This window comes from Leopardus geoffroyi, chromosome A3, assembly GCF_018350155.1.
Source record: "Leopardus geoffroyi isolate Oge1 chromosome A3, O.geoffroyi_Oge1_pat1.0, whole genome shotgun sequence".
Classification (NCBI taxonomy): Eukaryota; Metazoa; Chordata; class Mammalia; order Carnivora; family Felidae; genus Leopardus; species Leopardus geoffroyi.
In genome coordinates, this window is record NC_059336.1 from 100,211,495 (window position 1) to 100,235,390 (window position 23,896).

The 23,896-nt window shown below is 53.4% G+C and overlaps 4 protein-coding genes and 1 long non-coding RNA gene across 13 annotated transcripts; 2 read left to right on the forward strand and 3 right to left on the reverse strand.

Annotated features, from left to right (window-relative positions):
* Positions 1–64: 64 nt before the first annotated feature.
* On the reverse strand, positions 65–9,223 carry LOC123581060. 4 transcript variants are annotated; one of them, XR_006703574.1, is made up of 5 exons: positions 8,777–9,220; positions 8,516–8,675; positions 7,558–7,989; positions 1,941–2,179; positions 65–790 (listed from the first exon to the last, which is right to left on the reverse strand). It is a non-coding gene; the product is annotated as an uncharacterized LOC123581060 (long non-coding RNA). The 4 variants fall into 4 exon arrangements; XR_006703575.1 differs by lacking the exon at positions 8,516–8,675 and having other exon boundaries at positions 7,558–7,992; positions 8,777–9,216; XR_006703573.1 differs by lacking the exon at positions 8,516–8,675 and having other exon boundaries at positions 8,777–9,212.
* Positions 78–6,773, forward strand: VAMP5 (vesicle associated membrane protein 5). 3 transcript variants are annotated; one of them, XM_045446714.1, is made up of 3 exons: positions 78–184; positions 5,708–5,845; positions 6,312–6,773. In XM_045446714.1, the coding sequence occupies exons 1-3, from the start codon at positions 182–184 to the stop codon at positions 6,519–6,521; spliced, it is 351 nt and encodes a 116-aa protein (XP_045302670.1). In that variant the 5' UTR covers positions 78–181; the 3' UTR covers positions 6,522–6,773. The 3 variants fall into 3 exon arrangements, with proteins under 3 accessions (XP_045302670.1, XP_045302671.1, XP_045302669.1); XM_045446715.1 differs by lacking the exon at positions 78–184 and adding an exon at positions 742–895; XM_045446713.1 differs by lacking the exon at positions 78–184 and adding an exon at positions 3,550–4,986.
* On the forward strand, positions 9,204–11,381 carry RNF181 (ring finger protein 181). Its single transcript, XM_045446719.1, has 5 exons — positions 9,204–9,342; positions 9,966–10,096; positions 10,276–10,385; positions 10,571–10,645; positions 10,913–11,381. Exons 1-5 carry the CDS (start codon positions 9,257–9,259, stop codon positions 10,970–10,972), a joined length of 462 nt encoding a protein of 153 aa, XP_045302675.1. The 5' UTR covers positions 9,204–9,256; the 3' UTR covers positions 10,973–11,381.
* Positions 11,382–11,746: 365 nt separating this feature from the next.
* Positions 11,747–16,072, reverse strand: TMEM150A (transmembrane protein 150A). 4 transcript variants are annotated; one of them, XM_045446710.1, is made up of 8 exons: positions 15,953–16,072; positions 15,417–15,453; positions 14,779–14,826; positions 14,355–14,441; positions 13,682–13,749; positions 13,196–13,323; positions 12,833–13,010; positions 11,747–12,555 (listed from the first exon to the last, which is right to left on the reverse strand). In XM_045446710.1, exons 3-8 carry the CDS (start codon positions 14,817–14,819, stop codon positions 12,314–12,316), a joined length of 744 nt encoding a protein of 247 aa, XP_045302666.1. In that variant the 5' UTR covers positions 14,820–14,826; positions 15,417–15,453; positions 15,953–16,072; the 3' UTR covers positions 11,747–12,313. The 4 variants fall into 4 exon arrangements, with proteins under 4 accessions (XP_045302666.1, XP_045302664.1, XP_045302667.1 ...); XM_045446708.1 differs by having other exon boundaries at positions 15,273–15,453; positions 15,953–16,071; XM_045446711.1 differs by lacking the exon at positions 15,953–16,072 and adding an exon at positions 15,531–15,928.
* A 2,009-nt stretch (positions 16,073–18,081) lies between these two features.
* CA3H2orf68 (chromosome A3 C2orf68 homolog) lies at positions 18,082–23,690 on the reverse strand. The gene is made up of 4 exons (XM_045446712.1): positions 23,482–23,690; positions 23,285–23,403; positions 22,169–22,320; positions 18,082–21,803 (listed from the first exon to the last, which is right to left on the reverse strand). Exons 1-4 carry the CDS (start codon positions 23,586–23,588, stop codon positions 21,681–21,683), a joined length of 501 nt encoding a protein of 166 aa, XP_045302668.1. The 5' UTR covers positions 23,589–23,690; the 3' UTR covers positions 18,082–21,680.
* Between the last annotated feature and the right edge of the window lie 206 nt (positions 23,691–23,896).

Consider the following 23,896-nt stretch of genomic DNA (forward strand, 5'->3'; position numbering starts at 1 on the left):
AGGCGAAGCTGGGCCGGACGCCTGCAGCTTTCGCTTTTCGTTGGCCCGGGTGCGGGCTCGGGGCAGGCGCGCCCCCCGCCCCCGCGGCCGCGGCCCCGCCCCTCCGCTTCCTCCCGGGTGTGTGGCACCGCGGCCGCTCGGCGACAGAGGAGCGGGAGCCGGCCCAGCGGCGGCAGCAGCGATGGTGAGGGCCCCGGGCGGGGCGGAGCCGACCGCGCAGGGAGGCAATGGGCGACGTGTGGGTGGGAGGCCGGAGTCTGAAGTCCGAGGTGGGAGGCGACCTCCGGGATCCGCGCCGGTCCCCCGGTGAGGTGGCCACCGCCAGGAGCAGGATGGGGGCCAGAGCCTCCACTGGGGGCGCGCGGGCTGGGGAGAGAAAGTTTGGCCGCCTTGGCGCAGTGAGCGCGACTCGGGCTCCCCCCTTCCCTGAGCCTTGCGGTTACGGAGTCAGACTCCAGGCTGAGATCCTGGTCGTGGCCACTTACCGGCTGGCTCTGTGAGCCCGGGCAAGTCACTTAACCTTCCTGAGCCTCCTTTTCCGCATCTGTGAAGTGGGGTCAGCAATACCCGCCTTGCCGGTCCTTGTGAGGTTAAGGGAGATCCAATGGCAGAGCCCTGCCTGGCACTCAGAACCCTCTCCTGAGAAGTGGTAGGTAATGTGATGACCTCTTCAGCCTTTCCTGGAGCTGCGAAGAGCCAAGTGTGGCCTGGGAGTTGGAAACCTGAGCAGATGGGCTGCCAGAGGCTCTGCCAGCCCCATGGCAGGGTGTTGGAGGGCACACTCCTTCCCCTGGGGAAAGATCAAGGGAGATGTTTACCATGAAAGTTCCACTGAAGTTACCAGAGTGTGGCACAGGCCTGACTCCTAACCTTTGACTAGGGACACATTCTGGAGGTGAGTCATCCCCCACTCCTGCTGCAGACTCTGGCCTGTGTCCCCACTTGCCAGCTATGAGGCAAAGGTGTCAGGAACAGGTGGTGCCAGTTGCTTCCTCTGTCCCCTGGACTCCTGGGAAGATGGGCTGGGCAGGAAGCAGGCTCGGTGCTTTAAGATTCTGCCCTGGAGAAGCTGGCAGAGGTGTGATGGATGTGGCCTGGCTGGGGGTTATGATGCCTGGATGGCCTCATCTCTAGGGAACTGGAGGCAGGAAGAGGAAGTGGGGCAGGAAGGTTGCACTGAGCTCTAAGGTCACGCCAGGAAACTGAGGGAGGCTCCAAGAATGGGACAGAGCTCAGAGCCCACTTCCTAGCATGCAGGGCAAGGGATCAGCCAGGGCTAGGGGTGGGCTTCCAGTTGGCCTCTAGCACTTGGGGAGAAGAGGAAACTCCTGAAATGAAGGCTGAGGCTAGGATAATTTACTGAGGGGTACTGGAAAACTCTGGCACTCTCATAGGCTCATCTGAGGCAAATAGTGAATCAGAGCCCAGGGAAGGTACATTGACCTTTCTCCCCTACCCGTCTCCTGGCCCCATCCCTCTGTTTCTTTCAGTCTTGCCCCTTTCTCTGCCCCTAGCCCTTTCCCTTCCTTCTTCCACCCCCTTCCCTCCTTGGTCTTTCTTCCTTGTCCTCCTCTGATTCATTCAATCAACAAGTATTTCTTGGGCATTTCTTCTGTGCCTGTCATGGTGGCAGGTATAGGTGATAGAGCAGGAACAAAGAGTGATGGGAAAGATGACAACTGAATGGGTAAGAGCTTGAATTCATTCATCTTCTGGATGGTCCTCTCGTATGCACTGTCCAGTGAACGTGGGTTTTGAACCATGGGCTTCCCTCGTGTGCACACCAGTGGAACTGGCAGCATCAGAAGGTCTGGGGAGTCTTTACTAGCCAGCTAAAGTATTTGACCTCCCTGTACTTGCATTCACTTTAGCACAGTGGTTAAGAATGTGATTCTTGGAGTTTACAGTGTATTGGTTCAACTCCCAGATCGTCTACTTACTGCCTCTGTGACCTTGGACAGATGGTTTAACCCCTCTGAGCCTCAGTTTCTTATAAAACTGGGATAACAGCATGCCTTCAGTGGGTTGTGAGGATTAAATAAGATAAGGAGGACAAACAGCAGGCAGTGCTTAGCTCTGTGTCCATTGAATGGTGGCCGTTATTACTGTCAGGATGTACAGCCTTCTTAGCAGCCTGTAGCGCTTGATGGAAATACTCGATGCAGGTTATCAAAGGCCCCTGTAAAGTTAGAGACAATTAAGCACACAGATTTGCAATAAGGAAGAACTTGCTTGGCTATGTATTTTGTAAAAATATCTAAGAGGTTTTAATGATCACACATATTGTGTAGTTCTTGAGATCTGACTGCTAAGAAAAAAAAAAACATCAGTGAGGGAAGATTGGGCTCCATTAATGACAATAGCTCTTGTTTATCGAGCACTTAGTATGCGACAGGTATCATGACAAGCACTTTGTTCGTAACATGTCACGGGCCCTAGCTAACATTATGGTAGATATTATTCCTGTCACCACTTTACGGATGAGGCAGTGGAGGATCAGAAAGGTCATGTAGTGGACGAGTGGCAGAGGCAAGATTTGAAGGAACCCGGGGCTGCAATGCTGAGCCCTCGTTCTTAACTCTCAGCTCAGGTAAGTGCTGACCTAGGAAGGAGCTGATATACCCCTTTGCTGCCCCAGTCCTCTGACTAGAACAACGGTGACAGCTGGAATAGGGGTTCTTGGGCACTAGCCAAGAAAGAAAGGAGACGGGAGAGTTACGACAGGGAGGTTTGGGAAAGCTTTGTTTTCAGAGGCACCTAGGGTATTTGGCCTGGAGAAACCGGAGATGTTTGAGGGTTGAAGGCAGGATATTCTGTACAGAGGGCTAACGGTCTATCAAGAACATTTCCTGTGTAACTGCCACCCCCTGTCTACCAACCATGCTGATGCTCCCCCTCCACTGCACAGCCTCAGCCCTGCAGACCCCAAGCAGGGCTGGCAAGTGCCCCTCCCACCCATCCTTCCTCTCTGTGCTCTTTGCTCCCCACTACCTGGCAACCCCACACCCCTGCTGGTGGCATTTGTCCACCTCTTCTGGCTGTTCTCTCTGCCTGGGAGTTTTCTCACTGCCGTCTACCACCAATAGAGAAATTATTCTGAAGCCCCTCTCCAGTGTCCCCCACTTGGCTCAGAAGTCTACACTAGGTTGTGTTCTGTTCCTCCAAGTGACTGTCCCCTTCTTGACTTTTACTGCGTGTGTTCTCGGGCCCCACCCTGCCCCCCTCCGCCCTTACCCTCTGCCTGGTGTGTCTTTGCCTGAATGCCCCAACTCCACCCCATCCTGCAAGGGCTCATCCACCCGGTCTGTCTCAGTTCACAGGAATCCACTCTCTGAGGGAGGCTCCAACACTGGGTATGTGTATCTCACAGCACAGCCCTTCACTCTTCTCTCATGATGTCCTATATGTCTCTTTCCCTCAGTCTATAGTGGGCTTCTTAAGAACACGCACAATTCATTCAGAAATTTTTTTCCGCGTGTCCACTGTGTGCCAGGCACTATGTTGAGTTCACTGTGGCAGGTGTAGTGTGGCCCTGCCCTCTGGTCCCTTACCTCCTTCCACATTCTGTGGTTATTTCTCACTGTGCCAGTAGGGACCTATGCATACAGTGTCCTTTTTTTGCTAGTTGAGAGAGGACCCAGGAGGGGTCCCAAGGAGGGACTTGAGCCCAGGGCCTCTGTGTTCCCTGGAGCGAATGTGTTCTTTTAGGCCTGGTCCCACCTTGGCTCCGGACAGGCCTGGCTTCGCAGTGGGGGGAGGAGGCTGCAGATTGCAGCAGGAAGCACAGCCAACTCTCTTGGGGAATGTGACCCAATGTCACCCCACGTTGGAGAATAAGAGAATAATAGCTGGAGTTTTCAGAGTAGAAACACAGTCATATTCAGCATCCCACCAACCTCTAGCAGTGATTGTCATTTCGGATCTTTGTCCATTCTCAAGTTTTTGCCTTGGGCTGTTATGAATGGGGGGATGACTTGTGCCATGTGAATGCGAACTATGTGAGCTTGTTGACTAACGTGGTAGTAATAAGAGTGGTGATGATTACTGGGGAAAAGTTAGCGATGGGGGCAGCTTCCCTGCTCTCTGCATTATTGCTTTGTTCCCCAGTTTCTGCTCCCCCAGCCTGTGAGTGCACCCCTCTGTCATAGTTTGCCTGCCCCCTCTCCAAGCAGGTTGCTTTTCTAAGCTCATGGGTAAATATTGACCTACTTGGGTTTCAGATGCCTGCCCCATGAAACTCCTGCTGGGCTAGATAAACACACTGGGAAAACATCTCTTGAGACTAAGAGCTGCTCTTGGATAGGCTACAATGCGATGACCCGCTCAATGAGTCCTTGCAATGGTCAGCACTGTGCTGGCCCCCCCAGGCCACCAGGATGGGGGGCAGACAGAGGTAGCCCTTCCCCCTGGGGCCTGTGGTCCAGCTGGGAAGATAGGACTCATGTACTGGGAATGCTTGGAGGTTGTGTGCAAGACAGCTGCAAGGATCCTGAATGCGGATTCTTGCCTGAGTAGGAGTAGCTCTCCGTGAACACCGGATCCCTCCCCTTTCTCTGGTTTTAAGTGGAATTCAGTCAAGTGCCAAAATGTCTGCTGCAGACAATGGGCAATATGGTCTGGCAGGAAAGGGAGCTTGGCTAGTGCTCTGTGGGGAGGAGATGAGAACAGGGACGGGCTGTGGGGGAACTAGGCTGGGAGAAGGGAGTTGCTGTGGTTTGTTAATCTGCTGGTATTCATCTCCCTGACATGTCCCTGGACCTGCTCCTGGACTTCCAGCTTTTACTGGGGCCTCCTGCCCTAGATCTCACTCAGTTGCGTGTGTCCAAAGCCCAGTCCCTTTCTTGCTTGTGATGCATGCTCTCTTCCTCTCTCCTGTTCTCTCAGCCCCCCGCCACCTCCCCACTTGAACCCTGCATCTGCCTTCCTCTGAAATTACCTGGGTTCTTCTGTCTGGTGTGGTTGCTGCCCAAGCTGAGAAGTCTAAGAGTAGGTCTCATCTCAGTGAGTTGGACCCTAGTGAAGACAGTGGGTGGCTGGAAGGCTAAGGCCAAAGGCCAGGGAGGCTGAGGTTCCCAGGCAGACAGGGAATCAGTTTTGAGCACTGATACAGGAGCAGGGTCATCCCAGGAGGCAGAAGTGGCCTGACCAGTCAAAGGGAGGGTTGATCTTCCCAGTTTGTTTCTCTGTGTGTGTCCGTGGGGTTAGGCAGAACCTATGATGTGTGGTGGTCTGAAGTGACCTTCCTAGCCCCGTGGGGGTAGATCTCCTCCCCGTCTGGCTTCTAGCCATGTAGCTTGGTGCCCTCTTCTTTGGTGCTTCCTTAGGCCAGTGGGAAGCCACAGGGCAGGTACACATTGAGGAGAGGCCATCCTAGAGCGGGTGAGCAAAGTACCTGCTTTGTGGGAGGGTGAGATTCTGGGAGGTTTCCATCCTGAGGCATCTTAGAGGATGCTGAGATGCTGAAAGCCAAGGCTGACCTAGGACCTGCCTTGATGGGCAAGGAGAAGAAGCTGTGAGAGCAGAGGCAAGCCACACACACTCAGGAGACTGGTCCTTCCCTCTGTACATATCATACCCTTGCATGTAAGATGCTGTTACCCTATCCATACATCATCCCCACCCCACACACAGTCGGGGCAAGGAGGCCGCTAGGTCTCAGGATCAGGTGGGGGCCTCCTGCAGTTCTGACCTTGGGCTTGGCGCCCAGGCAGGGAAAGAGTTGGAACGGTGCCAGCGGCAGGCAGACGAGGTGACGGAAATCATGCTCAACAACTTCGACAAGGTCCTGGAGCGCGATGGAAAACTGGCAGAGCTGGAGCAGCGTTCTGACCAACTCCTGGACATGGTGTGAGGCCTGGGGAAGCAGGGATGGGGGAGGGAGAGGCCAGAAGGGGTCCTCAGAGAGAAAGTTCTCAGGCTGTGCTCAGGGTCTCCTTGGTGGGGTCTGAGGCTTGCCTGTGGGGCAGTGTGAGGCCTGTGAGTTTGCTGAGGCACCTTTAGCCTAGATATGCTCCAGGTAGGCCTCATGAAGTAAGAAGTCCTTCGTATGGAGCTGTGGAGCTTTGTAAAGGGCTGGTATTGTTAACTGGGGGTGAGTCTGTAGGGCTGTGAGTCAAGGGCTACACCAGTGTCTGAGACCAAGAGTCAGGCTGGGAGGATTCCAGGGCAGGCTATGTGGAGAAGGGGAGCAGACAGGCTGGGAAGATGCAGAAGGAGACTAGGCCCTTTTGGGGAGGTGAGGTTGGGAGACCGTGGCCCTGGATCTCTAGGGGAACCACTAACTCCCACCCTGTGTCTGGCGATGTCCACAGAGCTCAGCCTTCAGCAAGACAACCAAGACCCTGGCCCAGAAGAAGAGCTGGGAGAACATCCGATGCCGGATCTACTTGGGGCTGGTGGTGGGTGGCGGCCTGCTCGTCATCCTGATTGTGCTCCTGGCCATCTTTCTCCCACAGAGCAGTGAGGGCAGCAGTGCCCCACAGGCCCAGGACGCAGGCGCTGCCTCAGGGCCTGGGGACTGACCCAGCTGGGCCTGAGGAGAGGCCGATGACCATACTGGCTGGTTCTGGTCTCCAGAGAACCCTGGTGTTTGCTCCCACCTGAGCCACCCAACTGAGTGCTGAAGAGCATCCCTGATGTGTGCACCTTTGCATCTCCTGTCACGCCACAGACTGGCCCTTGAGGGCAGCCTGCTGCACTGGCCATGCCAGGCCAGCCCCACCTGGAGCTCAGTAAAAGCTGCTGTTTGGTTAAAAGCTGCTGTTTGGCTAAAAGCTGGAGTGTCTGTGTGTGTGTATGTCTGAAGCTCTCCAGGTTGCCTACACTCCTGGGGTTGCTTAGAAAGTCTACCGTCCAAGGGACTTTATCCCTGGGAGATGGCCCCTCTCCTTTCCCTTCCATACTTGATTCAGCCCTACCCAGACAGATCCTTCTGGAGTGCAGGTGGAAAGACAGAGTGGTTCTCAAACCTGACCCTTCAACCAGCACCCTCTGAGCCTGTTTCCCTAGGAATGAAATCTATTATTTTTCTGATGTCTTGAGGATACTCAGTACAGGACTCCAGGAGAAGAAAGTACTTCAAAGATGTTTATATGACAAGGCTCTCACCTTTGGATAGGCTTTTCCCTCTCTGAACCCCACCCCCCTCCCCAGCTCAATTTCTCTATGTTCTTCCTCAAGCTTGACACCTGATTACACATGAGGCAGACAGCAGTGAAAAAGGGAAGGGCTTCAAAGGTGCAGCAGTGCGCAGTCACAAGGGACGGCCTAGGGTTTGCCCTGTAGGAAAGGATTTGGCCTTTTCAGAGCTCCATGGCCACACAGGGCCAAGCAGGCAGTGCCTTCAGGGTCACAGGAAAGATGATGAAAGAGTAAAGGCCATGGAAGAAGGAAAGAAGGTCCTACCAAGACTGAGGAAGCTGGGAAATCTCTGCCTGGCTACTTGACTGCCTCTCAAACTCAAGTGTGGGTGGAAGGAAAATTCAGGGTCAAGTATGTAACAGAAGCAGTTCCTTGTTAGGCAGAGTGAGGACTACTGACAGAGAAATAAGAACAAACCTGACAGTTGTGTGGAGCTTTACCCATCACAGGGCTTGTTACTTCTATTGGGCTCATTACCATCTTCTTTTCCTGAGAAAGATGGAGAAAAACACTTGGCCCTGCAGTTGGTCAGCAAAACCACTTAGAGGCCACGTGAATTTGGGCAAGCCACTTCCGGGACTTGGGTTTTACATATGTAAAAAGGGACATACTTAACTCCCAGAACAATCATGAGGATTATTTATACTGAGTGTAAAACATCCATCAATGTAATGGTTCTAGATGCCAAAGAAATGGTAGCTATCATCCAAATCATTTAGTGCAGTAGTCCTCAGCCCAGCCTCACAGTAGGAATCACCTGTAGAGGGGCGGCTGGCTGGCTCAGTCAGTAGAGCATGCGACTCTTGATCTCATGGTTGTGTGAGTTCAAGCCCCATGATGGTGTGCAGCCTACTTAAAACAAACAAACAGGGGCGCCTGGGTGGCGCAGTCGGTTAAGCGTCCGACTTCAGCCAGGTCACGATCTCGCGGTCAGTGAGTTCGAGCCCCGCATCAGGCTCTGGGCTGATGGCTCGGAGCCTGGAGCCTGTTTCCGATTCTGTGTCTCCCTCTCTCTCTGCCCCTCCCCGGTTCATGCTCTGTCTCTCTCTGTCCCAAAAATAAATAAACGTTGAAAAAAAAATTTTTTTAAAAAAACAAACAAAAAAACAAATTAATAAATAAATAGAATCCCCTGTAGAACTTCTAAAAACACCACCCCTAGGCCTCAATCAGTACCAGAGCTAAGATTTAAACGCAAGTTTGTGGGATGCCTGGGCACACACGTTAGCCACTGCCCTACACAGCCGCCTTATGGGGCCTAGATCTGTTAAGTCAGAATCTTTGAGGGTATCTGTCGCAGGGTTATTTTCTCTTAAAGCTGCAACCCCTCATTCTCCCTCCAGGATATTCATGGGTAGCCAGGGATGCAAACCACCTTTTGAATCCAAGCCAAAGATTTTACAGAAGCTAGGGGAGAAGTTGAACAACGGGCTGAAGGTCACACACATAGTCCCATGAGCCGGTAAAGTCCCAGATTTCCCGGCAGGGATCTTTCCTCTTTCGGTTGGGAAGTTTTGCTTTGCTCTTTATTGGGCCTAATAGAGAAGAAATGAACAGGAAATTTTTGTTTTGTGGGTATGGGAGGAATCAAGCGCCAACTCCTGAACCAGCTAGAGTGCAGGAGGTGCAGAAGTACCTGGCGGGGCCGGACAGAGCAGCGGGAAACGCGGTGATTCCAGGTTCGCAGTACCCTCAGCCCCTAGGCCAGCGCCTCCCTTTCTCGGAGGGCCTTTAACACCTGTGCGTCCTAACCCCGCTGAACCGCAGAGCGGACTCAGGACCCCCTACAGCCTCGACACTTCCCTTTTCACCGCTCTGTGGACGCGAATTACGCGACACTCCCACGTACCTAACCCAGGTTAGGAGTCCAAAACAGACGTTTCCTGACCAGCCCCAGATCCTGCCATTGGCTTTAGCCTTTGGTCACCTGACTTACTCGAGCCAACGAGAGGCGGCAGAATTAATACTTCCGCTTTCAGTGCGGCAAACGAGCCTCTGTTCCCGCCTTTCGGGTGCTCTGATTGGTCTTCCTCTCTCAGCTCGGCAATTTATTGGCCAGAGCCACGGGGCCGCAGTCCAGCGGGGTTCGAGGGCTGTGTGAGACAGCACCGCTGCGATGGCGTCCTATTTCGATGAACACGACTGCGAGCCGTTGGATTCCGAGCAGCAGGCCCGAACCAATATGCTGCTGGAGCTCGCCAGGTGGGTACGCGATGCTGGGAGGTGGGGACGCAGGCAGCAGGTTTCTGGGCTGGGGCTGGCTGGAGAAGGCTGATTATATAGGGCCTCCATTCTGAGGAGGAAGGATGAGTAATCTGGAGAGTTAGTCCAGAGACGAGATTTGAGGGAGATCAATAATTTGGATCATCCATAGACGGGCCGGGCAAAGAGATTGTGGGAAAGACTGTAACTGGAGCGTAGGGGGAGTAGGGAGCGGGAAGGCAGCCGGTTGTAGCAGGTGAGGGAGAATATGGGTGATGGGGGTAAGGGAAGGGCCGTGTGGGTGTGAGTAGGTACATTAGTTAGGAACACCAAGCACGGCAGCCAGCGCTGCCACTGGGAATCTGGCTTTACCCGGTCATTCCTACATAGCCTGAGTAACTTCTAAGCCTGTTGCCTCATGTGTAAAATGGGACTAAACTGCTTGCATGCTTGGGGTTGTCTTATAGCAGCTGTAAACCACTACCCACTGTGCTTTTTATCTAGTGAGCACTTCTGCAGGGTACTAGCTGCAGGGCATTTATTTGCTATAATGCCTAGTGGGCTGTTGGGGCAAAGAGAAAGTATGGTTTTCTGTGGTTCTGACCATGCGCCGTTCTTCCCAGGTCACTTTTCAATAGGATGGACTTTGAAGACTTGGGGTTGGTAGTAGATTGGGAACATCACCTGCCTCCACCTGCTGCCAAAGCTGTGGTTGAGAACCTTCCTAGGAGAGTCATCAGGGGCTCTCAGGCCGGTGAGAACACTAATTCTTTCCACTGTTTGGGGCAGGTTTGTCAGACCCACTCCCTCCCAAGCTAGACTGGTCTGGCCCTTCAGTTTTCCAGGTCAGGTTGGGGCAAGAATGTCCTTGAAGAGTGGGAGCTGGGAGGTAGGGCCTGTAGCAGCTCTCCTGATCAGCACTCCCTCCTAAAGAGCTCAAGTGCCCCGTGTGTCTTTTGGAATTTGAGGAGGAGGAGACTGCCATTGAGATGCCTTGCCATCACCTCTTCCATTCCAGCTGCATTCTGCCCTGGCTAAGCAAGGTACTACTTCCTTTTTCTCAGCCCTCACTTGCCCTGGGCCCAGTTCTCAAGCCTTTCAAGTTCTGTTTATGAATTGTTAGGGGATCAGAAAAGGGAGAGGGGTAGGGGTGGGTATTGGGAGCAGGGGACGAATATTAACTTATGAATACCAGACTTGGGCTGGAACACTGTCCTCCTTTCCTCAGACAAATTCCTGCCCCTTGTGCCGCCATGAGCTGCCCACTGATGATGACACTTACGAGGAACATAGACGAGATAAGGTAGGGGCTGGTGGTAAGTGGAGAGGGTGGTAATGGGGCCCCCCAGTCGCTGTCCTTTTGTTCTCATTTCCTACCTTAGCAGGTCTGGGTAGGCCTCAGGGTCCTTGGCTCTTGTCGTCTTCCTGGTGACTCTGGTGAGGGGCAAGAGCCTTGGCAATGCACATGCTAGGAGCCTGAAAACAGTGATAGCTCCGTGATAGCTGTCCCATTGCTCCACCCACAGGCCTTCACATATGGCTCATGCCCATTGTGCTCTCTTTCCTTCAGGCTCGCAAGCAGCAGCAAAAGCACCGACTTGAGAACCTCCACGGAGCCATGTACACATGAGGTGCCTGGGGCTGAGTACCAGTCCTCCACATCTTTCTCTTGCACCTCAAATCCTCATTAAAATTTTCTTTACCCACCCTGCACTGCATTGCTCACAAGCCTGGGCAGGGGTTCCGTACCCTCCATGAGATCCCTAGTGCTGTTGGGGAAGGTGGTCCTGAACCGCAGAAAGCACCAGGCTGTGTGTCCCTTCCTGTTAAGTGTACACACTGCTCAGTCTGGCCTGAGAAGTGGAGCCCAGGTCAAAAACCTGGCTACTAGATCAGCCAGGGCTTGGGCCTGTGCATTCATTGTTGGAAAGCAAAATGTGTCAGGGTCTGGCATCCAATAGTTACTTACAGATGGTAAAGAGAAAAAAGAGAGCCTACATCTCTCTCCCCTGCAATTTTTAGTAAATCTTGGAATCCCACAGGCTTTCTTTAGCTTCATTGTGAAAACTGCTCCTATCAGTTTGAAGCTGCTCGGTGGATTCCCTCCGCCCCTGCCTCTGCCCCACCCCAGTATTACCTACTGAGGAAGCAAACTTCAAGCCACACTCTTGAGTAGAAGGATCAGGTCAGTTCTTTAGACTGTTTAAAGTTCTGGAAAGGGTTTCAGGCCCTTGAGGGGTATTTGGATAGCACCTGGCAGTCTTTATTCTTGGCAGCCCTGTTCTCAAAGAGCAGTGGCCACTCAGGACTCTCTCTGGGGGCAGGAGATTTTGCCCATCCTTTGCCTAGGGAAAGCCATCCTGGGTTAGTCTCTCTCTTGACTCTTCAGAACAGACTACAAACATGCAAATTAGAATTCTTTTAATAGATATATATATATATATAGATAGATATATATATATATGTATATATATATAAAAGTACTAAAATACCCACATGGTTCTGCTGTGTTATTTGCCCGAAAGAAAGAAAAGGGCAGAGTGAAGAATCCCAGTGCAGCTCAGTGGGCCCCAAAGTGGGCCTTCCCACAGTCTAAGGAGTGCCTATCCCTCCACCCCAAATTCTATCCTTGCTGTTCCCAGCCCCCAATTCCTGCAGCAGGAAACCCCAGTGGTTTGGCTTCGGCACTGGGGAGTAGAAGGCACCTGAAGGGCTGGCTGGGTGAAATAAGAATATGTGACCTTTGAACATAAAAACAACAGTGCAGAGTAAGGGAGTAGGTCGTGTGCAGCCCAGGCACCTGCCGGGCCTGTTCCTCCGTGGCACGGGTGGGTGTGGGATGGCCACTGCTCCAGCAGCAAGGAAGCCTATATCCCGACAACACTTTCTCAAAACCATTTTTGGTACAAAATAAATGCAAAGTTATGAGGTGGGGAGCTGGTGAGGTTGGCCCGGCCACCCTCCCCAGACCTCAGATCATGGCGATGCTTTCGGGGGCACAGGTGAGGTGAGTGGAGGTGCGACCGCTCCCAGAGGACTTGGCGGCCCGGCCAGGGGCAGGCTGCAGCGCAGCCACCAGCGTCTCTGACGACACTGCTCCGAACTCATAGCTGAAAGTGCCGTAGAAAATGAGGATGTCAATGACAAACACCCACTCGCACAGGGCTGCCCCATGCTGCAGCTGAGAGCTCTCATGCATAAAGAAGACCGCACCTGGAATGGGGCTAAGGAAATGTTCAGTAGGATGTGTGGAAGCCTGTTGACACTCCTACCTTCCTAGATAGATAACTAGGCTGGGGCCAAGAGCCAGGTCTCACCTCCTGGGAGGGTAAGTAGGAAACCACACTGGGCAGTATTTTCTGGATATATGTGTACCAAGCTCTCCCCCAACCCCCCAATGCCCCCCCCCCCCCCCCCCCACCCCGGGTCTTGGGTGGGGAAAGGCTGAGCTAGAGGATTAGTTCCTGGCTGCCCTGTCCTGGAAGGATACTGAGGATCAGGGTGACAAAGGCGATGGCTGCCAGCACAATCCGCACGTAGGCCATAGCCAGGTCCTGGGGGGCGGTGGCCCCGTGGTAGCAGAGGGCACAGTGCAGGCAGACAAAGAGCAGCCCGGCGGAGAAGGCCACACCAGTTCCGATGTAGTGCAGAGACTTAGCATGATCCACCTGGTCCGGAGAGAGCACCCATCTGTGAAGCAGCCCTACCTCCTCCACCCCCATCCCCTTTCCCTCTCAGACCCCCCCTATCCCCACCCTCAGCCTTGTAGGGCTGTCTCTGTAGCTTGGGGCAACCTTCAGGGGACTGAGGGCACCCGTGCATGAAAGTTCAAGAGGCAGGCAGGCGGGCACACCTGGAAGTTGCCGACCACCACAAGGCCCGCAGCGTTGGTGCAGCCTGTGATGAGTGTTGTGGTGTTGACCCAGGAATGACGACTCTGCTCCAGGAGCTGCCCGTAGCGCAGCAGGCAGATCAGAGCCACTGGGGGAAGACAGCACAGGTGGGGCCAGCACTGGTGCTCTCCTCCCACCCCAGCCTGGCCCAGCCAGCCCACCAACTGCCCCGGCCTCTGCCCCTGCCCCCCACTCTGGTCTGAGGGCCAAAAGGGAATAGAAGGGCAGGTGGTGAACTGGGTGTCCTCAGCCTCCAGCCAGCAGGGTGGCTGTGTGAGACACTTTGGCCCTTGTTCAAGAACAGGAGAGACGTGACTCCTCTTGCCTTAGCCCTTGGTGGGGTGGGCTGCACTAGGCAAGGGCTTCCTGGGCCCTTCTGGGAGGGGGGTGGGGGAGTGGGTTGGATTGGGCTGGGCTGGCTAGGGGGGGCTGAGGGCACAACTCACCCATGAAAGCACCCATGTTGCCAATGAGGCTGAAGAGGCAGCTCTCTGGGGGATATGTGCCACACTTGCTGAGGGGGGGGGGGCAAGGACAGAGTGAGAGAGGAGCAGGAGCACTAGCACCCCCATTCTGGCCCATCTGTCTCTTGCTTTAACCGTGCCTGTTCCTTAGCAGCAAGCCACTGATTTAGGAGAAGGGCCAGTTGTGTTCTATAAACAACTGGCTGCAGGCTGGGCCCTCCCCCAAAGCAGAGCACATGTGTGTGATGGGTAAGGGAGTGCCCAGGATTGCTGGGCAGAGCCCAAGACTCCTTGGACTCCCTGAGACTGTCAAGGTCTGCGGCCAGTCTGGCTTTCCTTGGGCCAGAACTGGGCTGGGCAATCAGAGGGCTTCAGCTTAAATCCAGGTGCCTCCACTTACTAGCTGTGTGACCTGGACGGATGACATAACAGTCTGTTTCCTTGCCTATAAAACAGTGAGAACGATAGCTGCCTCAATGTCAGGAGGATTAAACGGTGTTCTGCGCGTAGAGCATTCAGCACAGGGCCTGGCACACACTGATTGGCAAGTAGTATTGTTATTAAGTGCTTTTAATATACTTAGTATTTCTGAGACCCAGGGATAGGGGTTTGAGGGGCTGGGGTCTCCCTTACCTGCCCAGAGTCCAGGCCTTACCTGATGAGGGGGACATCATCCAGGGTGCAGCAAGTCTTGGGGCCCCCTTGTTCAGCGGGGTCAGGAGAGCAGGACTCGTTGTAGGACCTGGCAGGCAGGACAGAGAGTAGACTGGGGGAAAGGGGTTCTCCCAGCCTGTACCCTCCGGCTTCTCAGAGACTACCCTCCCAGTATTCTCTTGGCAGGGGCAGGAGAGCCCACCTCCCTGAACTGGCCTGAGACAGATGCCAAAGGGGTGAAGGGATGGTGGGAAATAGGTGGATGGGCTTGAAGTCATGCCTGGGGAGGGGCAGGCATTGCCAGTGTCAGCTAAGAGCAGTGAGGGCCAGGGTCTCCAACTGGCTTGCTCACAACAGCCCCGACCCAAGAGGGAGCAGAGATGAAGGGAGCTTTAGAGGGAGGCTGTCTGCAGAGTGCGCCATACCAGTTCTCCACAGGGCATGCGTGGCGGTTCATCACGGCCATGGCATACCTGCGGGAGCAGAACTGTCACCTCACACCCGTGACCCTCCCAGCCCAGCTTTCCCCCCTACTGACTCTTCTCTCTTGATTCTGGCCCCATTCAGCCTCATTGTCCTTGTTGGGGACTCAAGATGGGGTGGCCTGAGAACTGACACCACATCAGAATAGCATGGCCTCAAACTAGAGGACCTCGGGGTGTCCCTGGCTAGAAGTATGTCAGGGTCGTCATACTGGACAGCGGCGGTGCCAGCTCGCCTGAAGTAGCTCTGTGCCCAGGCACCAGGCCAGGCTTTGGAGACAGCTAGAGTGATCCTGGGTACCACCCCAGAGCCTGCACAGGACAAGGGGCTCTGTGTGTGCCATCAAGCTCCTGTTGGGTCCTGGCTGGGCCCTATCCTCCTCAGCATGGGCCCATTCTGTCCCCCGTTGTCTTCCCCCTTCCCTCCATTTACTCACACAGTCCATAGGCCAGTGATAGAGAATGCTGACAAGCTGACAGGAAGGAGGATCCAGGCGGTCATGAGGGAGGGGAGCCAGGGTGGTGGTGGTGTGGGGGGAAGGGCAAGAGGTAGGTGGGAAAGAGGGGGCCGGCCCAGCTACCTTAGGGTACTTCGCCAAAACCATCAGCGGCCCAGGCCTGGTGGAGAGAGACAGGTCAAAGTCCAGGGTCCAGTGACTGGCCAAGGCCGGTGGTGGGCAGAAGGTGGTCAACACCTGATTCACAGCTTCTGCTGGGGCTCTGAGGGCCTACATTTTGGGCTGAGCCCACGCCAACACGTGGACACCTTCTGGCATCCCCCGGGGGCCTCCGCGTTCCACCCGAAAGCCACCGGTGGGCCCAGGCACTCAGGCGGGGCCGTAACATCTGGGGAGGGAGTCGCGCTCCCTCGCCTGCGGGACCGGGCTGGGGGAAGGGTGCGGTTAGGGCAGTCGAGGGGGCCGCGCCGAGGAGAGCCTGAGAGCGGGTGCCGGTCCCGGCAGAGCGGCAGCCACGCGCAGGCAACCACCTGACCGCCGGCGCCCCGGGGGAGAGGTGGGTTCGCGCAGGAAGCGCGGCTCGGCCCCCGCCCGCGTGGGCGCACGGAAAGCGCCCCGGGAGCCGGGGACTCGAGCCTCCCCAGGGGCCCAGTACGCACCTCCCTGGAGCGCCCCGCCGCCTCCTCTCCCTGCTCGGCCACGCTTGGTATGGTCTCTGGCTGCGGCCCTCGGAGCAGCCCTGGAAGGTTTAAAGGGCCGAGCGGCCCCGCCCCTGTCGCCCGGGCAGCGCCGCGCCGCCCGCCGGGACGTGGAGTCCGCGCCGCCCCGCGCCGGGCCGGAGACTACAACTCCCGAGCCCCCGCGCCCGCGCTGCGGTGCAAGCGTGGATGGCGCCCCGACTTCGGGGGACCTGAGCGCCGAGGGCTGAGCCGTGGGACTCGGGTGGAGGCTCTGACTCCGAGATGCCGATAGTCCCGCGTACCCTGTTCCTGCGGTGGAAGCTTCGGGAGGCGGGAAGCTCCGGGGCTGCATCGCTGTGATTGCCATCGCGTACAAGGCTGGAGGAAGCCTCCCTTCGCCGCTGGGCACATTTTTGCAGCCTGGACTGTCCGGCAGTGAGACCTTCGGGATCCTCCCTCAATGTGGCCTGGCCTGCCTCTCTGTTCTGGGCGAGGTGGGTCCGCGGAGAAGCGAGCACAAAACCTTGGCTGTTAAGTTTCAAGCGCCTTGGATTTGGCTTATGCTTCCCCTCCGCCCAGCAAACCCTGGAGGAGGGCTACTTTCATCAGATACTTTTTTTTTTTTTTAATGTTTATTTTTGAGAGAGACAGAGTAGGAGTGTGGGAAGGGCAGAGACAGAGAAGGAGACACAGAATCCGAAACAGGCTGCAGGCTCCGAGCTGTCAGCACAGAGCGCCATGCGGGGCTCGAACTTGGGACCGCTGAGATCATGACCTGAGCTGAAGTTGGACGCCCAACCGACTGGCCCATCCAGGCGCCCCCAGATACTTTTTATTTTCAAGGTACAAGTACACAAAGTACTGTCAGTGTCATGTTTCCTGACTGATGAGCGCTTACTCGAAACAAGGCCACGGAGACCAGTGGATATCCATGGTCACACATGGCCAGGTGTTGGTAAGAGAGGCAGGCTGGAGACCCAGAGCAATCTGGGAAGAGGAAACAGGATAGCGTGGGAATAAATTACCATTGGCTTCACCAAAATGTACAGGCCAAGGGTGCCTTCCTGGACATTCTTTTCATGATAAAAAGAGTGGGAATACTTCTTTTTCACATACCCAAAGGGAACAGAGGCCCAGGCTGCCAGGAACAGGGGAAGCTTAGGTGTGGCAGCACTGGTGAGTCGAAGGTAATGTGCAGAAACAGGGGCCCTGTACTGTGGGGAAAATGGAGATATACTGGGAAAGGGCTTGAAGGAGCAACCTTTTTTTTTGACCCAGTGGAAGGTAAAAATAGAAACAGGAAATCTGTGGGAGAGCCCTTTTCTGAATTGCAGCAGGACAAGTAGTTAAAGCAGGGCCAATAAGTATGGCTGTGCAGAGAAATCACTGTACAATGAAATCACTGGCTGAATGGACTAGTGGGGTATAAAATACAGTCCACTTTCTGGCCGCCATGTTCTGTGCCCCAGAATACAGAGGTGCCTCTTGCTAATTCACAGAGAAGCACCACCTTCCTGTCCAGGTGTGTTCCCATTGGAGCAGACACCTTCTTTTCACCTGCCCAACGGTACTGTGAAACCTCAGCATTTCCTACCTCATTGGAAGTTTTGCAAGTCTTAGTCAACACTTAACTACACTCAGTTGAGCTGGGTTTGAGTTGCTGTCCAACCGTTATCATGGGAAGACCTGAGAAGCTACTTAGGTCCTAAACTGGCTGTTCTAATGTAAAGTAGAGGTAAGACAAGCACTCTAGAACTGTGACCGAGACAGATTTTGGCTTAATATGACAATCTCAGTAATCCCTAAAGTAGAATTACCCCAAGACAGGACTCCCTATGACAGAAGGGCTCTTTGTGTGTAGTCGGTAGGGAGGAGTCACTTATCAGAAAACAAGTGGGACCAGACATCTTTAATAGTCCCTTCTAGCTTTAATGCTACGTGAGTCTAGTTGTTATGCTCCAACCAGGACAGTTCTTAAAATAGTCAAGGCAAAGCAAGAGATGAGATTTCAAGTGCTGATTTGGTGGTGCTGAATGACTTTAGGGCAGGCATTTAATCTGTACTTCTCTTATGTACACAAGCGATTTCAAAACTCTTGGCAAAAACAGTGCTGTAAAAATAGTTAAGTTTATTGCTCAAAAAGAATACTGTTTTTGAAAAGTACCTTTCTTCCAGGATTTTCAAATAATTTGCACACTTCACTTCATTAATCCATCCACACAGCAGAAACATTGGAAATGAGGAAACAGAAGAACAGATGGCTTGTTACACATTTAACACCACAACTCAACCAGTTGAGCAACCAACCTCTCATCTGGTGGCACTGAGAAGGCAAAGGAGCCATTTACTCAGGTTTTTACTTCTAGCGTCACTCTAACTACTGGAGAAATTTGGGGTACGTGCCTATGGCGTCTTGACCATCTGATTTCTCAGGGACAGGGCAGGAATTCAATGAGGGGGCTTAAAATGTTTCAAATAATTGTCAACATTCCATGCTGATTCTCCCAGAAGGCTCAGAGGTAGGAAGAGAATTGTCCTCCTTCCTCTTCCTATATGCAAGGGCCTCAGTTACACTTGGGAACCGGCTGGGGATCCACTACTCTACTATCCACGCATCCTGGCAAATGCACAGCAGGCTGGATAGTCACTACCCCAAACAATTTCTTCCAGCCCCACGGGCTGATCTCTAGTTGGCAGTGTCTTGCAGAGTGGATCATGAAGGTGGAATGCCCCTTTCAGAGTCTCATCCACAGGGAGAAGTGTTTGTTATTGCCCACATTGGTCCTACCGGCTGGCCAAGCTCCACAGACTCCTACACTCAGTACAAAAAGCTTTACGTTCTTCTTTTCCATTCTTGCATTACATTCTTCAAAGACTTCTATGCTTGCCAACTGGCTAGAACTCAAACTCTAGTGTTTACTCTTATACAGCCGAAAGCCCCTAGAAACTCCAGATTCCTTCTACTTATAATATCAGCCATCATGGCCCAGGAAACACAAACCCTTAAACTCCAAGGCCTACCCTCGGTAAGAACATTCATGGGCATGAGATAGGTCTATGAGGCTCCCCGACTTTTTTTTTTAGACAGCCAAAAAAGTACCTAGTCAAATTAGGATTGATTCTGAAGCAGCCTGCCAGAAAGCTCCAGTTAGTCCGACATGGTTGCCACTGTACCAAATAGCCATGGCAGACCTCTCTGTGACATCTCTAGAGCCCATGGGAAATGCTCTGGAACATGCTCCTTGATGGCGAAGCACTGATTTTTGAAAACTGCCGGAAGATGTCTGGAGGCAAGTCTGGTGAATACACTAGATGGTGCCAGTACCATCGTGGAGCCCCGCTGAGGGGTGGCAACAAGCAAAGAGCCTGAGCTAGAAGGCTGTCAGCTGGTAGAAGGCCATCACCAGAGAAGCATTTCAGGCACATCTGGAGCAGTGGCAGCAGCATCACCAACAGGCCTCCCCTAGAGGACAACCTCTCATTTCAGTACCAGGCTTAGTGGTTTCTAGTCCTGCTGCTTAAATTAGCTAAGAGTTAGGATGCTTTCTTGGGTGGAAAATATTTTATATGCACTTGATAAGCAAAATGCCTCAAGAAAAAAGCTCACAAACAAGAAGTTCCTGTGAGTCTCTTACCTGAGAGTGTGAGGATTACATGACAAACACATAAAAGGTCACAATAGGTACACACTTCCCTTCTCACAAACAGGAATGGAGGCTAAAATTTCAGGTGCCATGCCCCCAACCTCTTCTTCTGGTCTTGCTTCTAAATTCTGTAATAAATCCACGAAATAGGCCATCCAGTTGTGAGAAGACAGATGCAAAAAGTATTTCCAGACTAGGAAGCCTAACAGTTCCAGTGAAATCCTATGTCCAAGTAGGAAGGTCAGTTGAAGAGCTGGAAGACTAAAATCCCCAGTCCTCTGAGCTGCAGGAAGATTGGGGACAGAGTATGGCACAGCCTCCCTGACCTGGGAGGCTCTGGAGGGTAGTTAACATTAGAAGTCAAAAGGCACTTCCAGCCAGGCTGAGTTAAGTAGAGGGCAGACTTTCTCCTATGAAAGTAGAACCGAGCCCAGGACTGGCAAGTTAAGGCATTTAACCTTAGGCCAGCTCTGTGGGTCAGGAACCTTCTGGTCCCTGGCCTAACTTATCCACCTCACTCACCTTCCCAGAATTCCTCCAGTACTGCAAGCTGTGGCTTGCTAGATTCTAATGATGTAGTTTAAGTAGCTGCCTTGCCCCATTCCTGAGGCGGTAGATTTTCAGGGGTGTAGGGCACAAACCAACAGTGCCCTCAGGTGTCCTTTAAGAGAAAAGCTGCTGAGATGGAAAGGCCAGACTAATCTTGAGACCCTGATGTAGAGAAACCCCCGGGGCAGGGGGACTTTGGTTTCAAGAAGTCTTAGTGTTCATGGGCTCACTTAAACCCCATACTTCAAGTCACTGAGGTCAGGTCAGTTGCTGGAAATCTGAAGTGGCTTGGAACTGCAGTGCACAGGATGTCTTGTGGACTTCTCAGATCTCAACCTAACCCTGCATTAGGGAGAATGTTTACTGAGGTGAAAGCAGTGATATTTCTAGGATCTTTAGTCTAAGGATCTCAGTTTATATACTCTTGGGAGATAGGAAAGGAAAAAGACTGAGGCAGGGGAAGGGCAGAGGAAAGAGGCTCATTTTACTGCCCTTTGGGCCTTTTCTTCCTCCTCCTCCTCCTCCTCCTCTTCTTCTTCTTCGTCTTTTTTGCAACTACGGCTCCCAATAGGCAATTATTGCTTATGTTGAATTTCCCTTTGTATGTACATTCAAGACTGTTATATCACATTGGGAGAGTCGTTTCAAGCTTGTTTTGCTGATCCCTCTCTAGCCTGAGCAGAGGATGGTCTGTTCACAGCTGGGGAGGCTGAAAACTGGAATCCTGTAGCCATAACCAAGGCAGGTTGTGCTGCAGGGAACCCCTGCAGTTTAGTTCTGCCATCATCTTCTAGCTCTATCTAGACAGTGCAAAGCAGGGGGGTGTGAGAGGAATCTGCAAAAGCCATGCAATCTGCAAAATGAAAATCTCCCACTTCACTGGTATCAGAGTAAGTGGGAGAGCTTGTCCACAAGGTAGACCTGCAGAACTCCCCACCTCCACAGTCCTGAGCAGTTGGGAGGTGCACAGTCATATTGGGAGGTAGGGTGGAACTCATGGATTCTGAGACCAAAAGAGGAGAGAATGGAAAGAACAAAGAAACAGCTGAAAAAAAAAAGACCTAGGAAAACGTGGATGGAAGTGAGCAGAAGCTAGGAACAAAGGAACCATGAAGCAACAAACACAGTTCAGTGAGCTGGGTGGAGTGCAGCAGCTAGGTGTCCTATGGCATCTGACCTCAGTAAGAAAGCAGCATGTTAGCACAAGCTATTATAAACCTCAGTTCTCCCTGGAATCTCTGCTTGCAGGACACCAAGCTAGCCAAACAAAATTTTTGAATTCCAGAATACTAGGCTGGTCAAATGGGCCAAGATACAAGAAAGAATGGCTGCAAAGGAGGTGGCCAGGCTTGTCCCTGCAAGACCTTATTCCTATGGATGTGTCAGCTTGTGGTGTGTCGGTGTGTGTGTGTGTGTGTGTCTCGAGATCAGTTCAAACTGGTCTTGGCACCCCCAAACCAGGAGTGAGCTCCCTGGGCAGTGAATCCAGCCTGGTGAGAATGCCTTCAGTCTGGTCAATGTCGGCTCTGGCGCTTTGCAATCTCCTCCTGGATGCGCAACTTGAGGGCCTCTCGCAGGGGTGGGTCCAGAGGCGTGTGTGCTGACACCTCCTCACTCACCCTTCCTGGATCATCGTCCTACGTGGAGGAAGAGTCGGGAAGCTCAGGGCCTGGCCTCTTCTGGAAAGGCGACCTGCCCTGTCCCTAGACAACACTCTCACAGCACTCCATTTGACTCACAGCTTCTTGCCAGTGCCTGTCATTTCCCAGGTGTCCCCTGTAATAGTGATTTTCACCTGGGGGCCACATGCCCTCCCTGTTGCCCGCTGAGAATCACTGTGTGACAGGCGTGAGTTGTGCTCAAAACATCACCCAGCAGTCTATGCTCCTAACTGGAGCCGACACTTCCCACTGGCCCTGAGGAAAACAGTGGCTCAGGCTCTGGCAGTGATTTTTAGCATGGCCCAGGACCTTCAGGCTGCAGCTGCTTCCACGAGGCATACCTGATACACGATAACTGAGGTGACCTCTCCGCTGTCTGCCTCATATTCTAAACAGAAGAGCTGATGGCCAGAAGGCTCTGGCTCAGAGCTGCCACTACTGCTGCTTTCACCGGATTCCTCACAGTCTGGATTGCTTGGGTGGGTAGAGCCATCTGGAGGGATGAATCACAGTGAGAGGGAAGAGGAGAGGGCTGTTGGAGCCCCTGCCCACATGTATGAAACATGAAAACATACCATAAAAAAGTCCCAATCTTCCTATGGACCCTGTATGTGTGTGCATGTATCAAGTGTGCTGCCAATCAGTAGTTTCCTTTACCTTTGTATCCTTGCTCTGGGGCCAGCAGTCTTGTCACACACACAGTAGATATACAATGTACGTCACATAGTAGATATACAATGTACCTTCGCAGGAAAGTAGTGGAGAGGTGGATACAGCCCTGCCTGGGTTCAAATACAGGCTCTGCCATTTATTAGCTCTGAGATCTTGGGCAAGTTACTTAATCTCTCTGTGCCTCTTTCCTGACTGTGAAACAAATGATAATAGTTTCCGACTTATGATATCCCGTGAAAACTAAACGATGAACATACCCAAGATCTAACGCTAAACAAATTTAGTAATGCTAAACAAATCTAGTGCCAAGTTAGGTACTGTTATCTCTAGGTATCTGGGAAGCTTGAGAAATGGCTTTTATTGTTTTTCTTTAAAGAAAAAACCATTTTAAATACTGACTTTTGAGTTTCATTCCACAAGTATGTCCTGGTCAAGTACAGCTGTGCCAAGCTTTCTCTCCGTCACGGAGTGAGAACTCTCAAGTATAGGTGGGCAAACCAGTAGACAAACAACTTCTTGCCGGCTCCCATGTATTTCCTGTAATAGTGATGCTTAACTGGGGGCCATGGAGCCTTCCCTGTTTTCAGGGAGATTCAGGGAGCGGAGAATGGGGAGCGTCGAGGTGGGGGTTCCGGGAAGGGACGACATGAACTGAGCCTTGGGGAATAAAAAGTGTGTTTTTTTTTTTTTTTTTTCCATTTAAAGAAAAGAGTGCATAAAGGCAAAGGGCTGGGGGCCGAAAGAGCGCGCGGGCTGGAGGAGGCAGGCGGGGTGGGCGGCCTCACCTCGGTGTCGCGGCAGGTACACCTGCAGGTCGGGCTTTCGGGGCCGCGTCGGCGCCGGCGTGTGCCGCCTCCTCCCCTTCTCCTTGGCTGCTTGTTTCACCTTCTTGTCATAGTCGTCCCTGCGGGGAGCCGAGCGGGAGTCAGAGACTGCCGGGCCAAGCTAGGCTGGGGGTGGCGGCGGCGGGGCGGGGCGGTACCGGGCGAGTTGGTTCCGTCGGATGTGGTGCACGAAGCCGTGGCTCATGTCCAGACGCCCGCCCGGCTTGCAGCAGAGTCCCGGCCCGGGATCCGGCGTCGATTCCATCTGGAGCCTTGGGGTCGGAGCCGCCGCGAATCAACGGCCCCAACGGCCGCCCTCCCGCCTGGCGAGCTTCGCACCCCGACTTCCGGCCCCCGGCCCTGGACCCGCCCCGAAAGAGCCTGACGGGCCGAGCGGCCCGGCGCGCGGAGTTGCCTGCGCGGGTGCTGGGATGGGGCATGCGCGGCTTCCACTCTCCGTCGGGGCTTTTCTTTGTGAAATTAGCAGTAGGAAACAGGACTTAGGCTTACTGCTGATGCATCAGAAAATTCAGAAAAACACAAAGGCTGACTCCACTCAGCGTTCGCTGTGGA

Coding starts and splice junctions, on each gene's coding strand:
- RNF181 (XM_045446719.1), top strand. CDS start 9,257: ATGGCGTCCTATTTCGATGAACACGACTGCGAGCCGTTGGATTCCGAG. Junction 9,343..9,965: donor ATGCTGCTGGAGCTCGCCAG/GTGGGTACGCGA, acceptor CGTTCTTCCCAG/GTCACTTTTCAATAGGATGG. Junction 10,097..10,275: donor CATCAGGGGCTCTCAGGCCG/GTGAGAACACTA, acceptor TCCCTCCTAAAG/AGCTCAAGTGCCCCGTGTGT.
- CA3H2orf68 (XM_045446712.1), bottom strand. CDS start 23,588: ATGGAATCGACGCCGGATCCCGGGCCGGGACTCTGCTGCAAGCCGGGC. Junction 23,404..23,481: donor CGACGGAACCAACTCGCCCG/GTACCGCCCCGC, acceptor GGCTCCCCGCAG/GGACGACTATGACAAGAAGG. Junction 21,804..22,168: donor CCTCAGTTATCGTGTATCAG/GTATGCCTCGTG, acceptor TCCTCCACGTAG/GACGATGATCCAGGAAGGGT.
- TMEM150A (XM_045446708.1), bottom strand. CDS start 15,337: ATGACCGCCTGGATCCTCCTTCCTGTCAGCTTGTCAGCATTCTCTATC. Junction 13,324..13,681: donor CAACATGGGTGCTTTCATGG/GTGAGTTGTGCC, acceptor GTCTTCCCCCAG/TGGCTCTGATCTGCCTGCTG. Junction 12,556..12,832: donor CTTTGTCACCCTGATCCTCA/GTATCCTTCCAG, acceptor GCCCCATTCCAG/GTGCGGTCTTCTTTATGCAT.
- VAMP5 (XM_045446713.1), top strand. CDS start 4,855: ATGCTCTCTTCCTCTCTCCTGTTCTCTCAGCCCCCCGCCACCTCCCCA. Junction 4,987..5,707: donor CCAAGCTGAGAAGTCTAAGA/GTAGGTCTCATC, acceptor CTTGGCGCCCAG/GCAGGGAAAGAGTTGGAACG. Junction 5,846..6,311: donor CTGACCAACTCCTGGACATG/GTGTGAGGCCTG, acceptor CGATGTCCACAG/AGCTCAGCCTTCAGCAAGAC.